The sequence below is a fragment of the Haliotis rufescens genome, unplaced genomic scaffold (genome assembly GCF_023055435.1).
Source record: "Haliotis rufescens isolate VD_foot unplaced genomic scaffold, xgHalRufe1.0.p SCAF_1, whole genome shotgun sequence".
NCBI lineage: Eukaryota > Metazoa > Mollusca > Gastropoda > Lepetellida > Haliotidae > Haliotis > Haliotis rufescens.
The window spans coordinates 60,274,943-60,277,235 of record NW_025963779.1 but is presented as its reverse complement, the minus strand read 5'-3'; the positions used below and the strand labels follow the sequence as shown (position 1 = coordinate 60,277,235).

At 46.4% G+C, this 2,293-nt stretch overlaps 1 protein-coding gene across 1 annotated transcript; it reads right to left on the bottom strand.

The window, feature by feature from the left end:
* Positions 1-261: 261 nt before the first annotated feature.
* LOC124145023 (adhesion G protein-coupled receptor E3-like) lies at positions 262-1,491 on the bottom strand. Its single transcript, XM_046514657.2, has one exon. It carries the CDS (start codon positions 1,489-1,491, stop codon positions 262-264), a length of 1,230 nt encoding a protein of 409 aa, XP_046370613.2.
* Between the last annotated feature and the right edge of the window lie 802 nt (positions 1,492-2,293).

Below are 2,293 nucleotides of genomic sequence, written 5' to 3'. Positions count from 1 at the left end.
CAGGTGTCGGTATATTCAGTGGGTGATATTAGAAACTTTGAAACATATAATAATAGAAGTCCATTTGTATCACGTTTTTTCCATGAGGAATATCATGCTCAAAGCGCATTATTACCCCGGTCAAAGGATCATTGTGCACTCGACAATCATTTTCAGCTCCCAAGGGACTAAACAGCCCAAGCTGCCTGTGACGCACTAGAATAGCAACCACATTGCCATCTCATCATACCGGGTACCCATTCACTGCTTCACATATCCCGACTAAATATTATTTGCGTTCGTGCTAGTGGTGGTGGTGGAGGTCCTGTCCTGTCTCTGAGCCTTCTTGTGCACACTGTACAGCTTGTCCATCAACAGTTGGAGGATCCTCGACTTACAGACGAAGCACACGAAGATGTAGAAACCCTGAAGGCCGTTAAGGACGATCTGGAAATACCACAGAACGTTGACGTGGGCGAAGGCAGCAACGAAACAGAAGATCCAGGAGAAACCCATGATGAAAGACAGACGGACGTATATGCCCAGACGCGTCTTCTCGTTCTTACAACTTTTGGAGTGCGAAGAGATTTCGGAGGCCGTCCTCTCGATGCTGATCAGGGTCAAAATGAAACAGGTTACATTGATAGCTAGGGTCAGAGCCATGGGAAGGCCGAACACATAGAGAGAAGCCTTGGGATTGGCTATCCAGCACGGGGGATCAGATCCATATCCAATGCTTATTCCCCACACATGGAAGTGATCGATCACAACACACGTGACAACCAGAATGATGGGGATCCCCCAACCAACGCATGCGTACAGACAAAACAGTTTGTTGTGAGTCTGAATTCCAGAAACAGGTGACATGCTTCTCAACGACCGAGCTAGATCTATAGACAACAAGCTCATCCATAGGAACGAAGACAGCCACAGCACGTGGGCAAGGGAGGCAACTGCTACACACATCTGCCCAGTCGGTACTTTGGTTATGAGTTGGAGTCCCTGGGCAAGAAGGAGAGTTGCTGACAGAGACATTACAACTTTACCGGGAACATTTCTGAGTTGAGGGATCAAGCTGTAAACCAACAGTACCCCCACAAGAGAGGCAACGGACACTGATGACGTCACAATGGTCAGAACAACTTGGACGTTGTCGTAGTCAAAGAAAACGACCTGGTCAGTGTGACTCCTTGAGAAGTGGGAGCAAATGACAGCGCCATGTCTCGTGAGACTGAAGTTCCCCGCTGGCAGCACAACTCCACTGGGAATATAACGCAGAGAGCCATTGAGGAGGCTGAACTCAGATTGATGAATGGACAACGTCCCGTTAGGACAGTGCAGGGACTGGTTGCCAAAGTCAGGAACACAGACAATGATGTCCGTCACATTGGGTACTGCTCCACTGTCCTCATAACGCATCTCAAACCCTATGTTATCTAACCTGAAGTAAGTTCGAGTTAACCTGGCGTAGAAAGAACCCTGGACTGTGATCAGCTCAACATCTTGGAACATTTTTGAAACGTGTTCGACAGGACAAATCTCTGTCGAGTTGCTAACATATTCATAATATTCAGAAATAGTGTGTGTCACAGATGAATTGGTTTTTTTAAAATCATTCAAGTAGAAATCAAACACTGTGACGTTATGGTGGTTTAGTTTTAGGGAAATCTCTCTGAAAAGATATCCAGTTGAATTAATGAGGGTACTTACTGGAGCATTAGATTTGACAGTGGCTTGATAAATGTATGTAGCGAGTCTGTTCACACTGATATCATTTGTGACAACATCTGAATGTACTCTAGATCTCATCAAATATGTATAACTTATGCTAACGTTACGACCAGTTGGGTTTCTGTCACTTAGAAACTGTTTCAAATAACTCTTCAGTTTCTTCCTCACAAACGTCTTCATTAACGTCTTCTTCCCTTGTACACTGAGGATGACAGTAAAGCGGTGAGCTCCTTTAGGGTAGAGTTGTCCAGTTCCGTTCACCACCTGCTTGTCCTTGAGGAGGCAGGTCCCGTTGACGGGCCGCATGTCCATCCCGTCACACAGGAGGATCACACACTTGTGGGAGTAGATGTTGAACACCTCATCTTCCCGAAGACATAGCCTGGTCTCAGACCTCAACACTCGGCCACTGATGTCCAAACTCATCTCATTCTCCCCAAAGTTAAACAGCATGCTGAAACTGTAGACGAAGCCTTTATCGGGATATGGTGTTGCCCCAGGAAAAGGAGTGAATCCAATACTCACAAAACCCGGAATGATCTCTCCCCACCTCCAGATGCACCTGAGGGGGACATAGTGTACA

Excerpts from the sequence above, each read along its gene's own strand:
- LOC124145023 (XM_046514657.2), bottom strand. The coding sequence starts at position 1,491 with ATGTTCCAAGATGTTGAGCTGATCACAGTCCAGGGTTCTTTCTACGCC.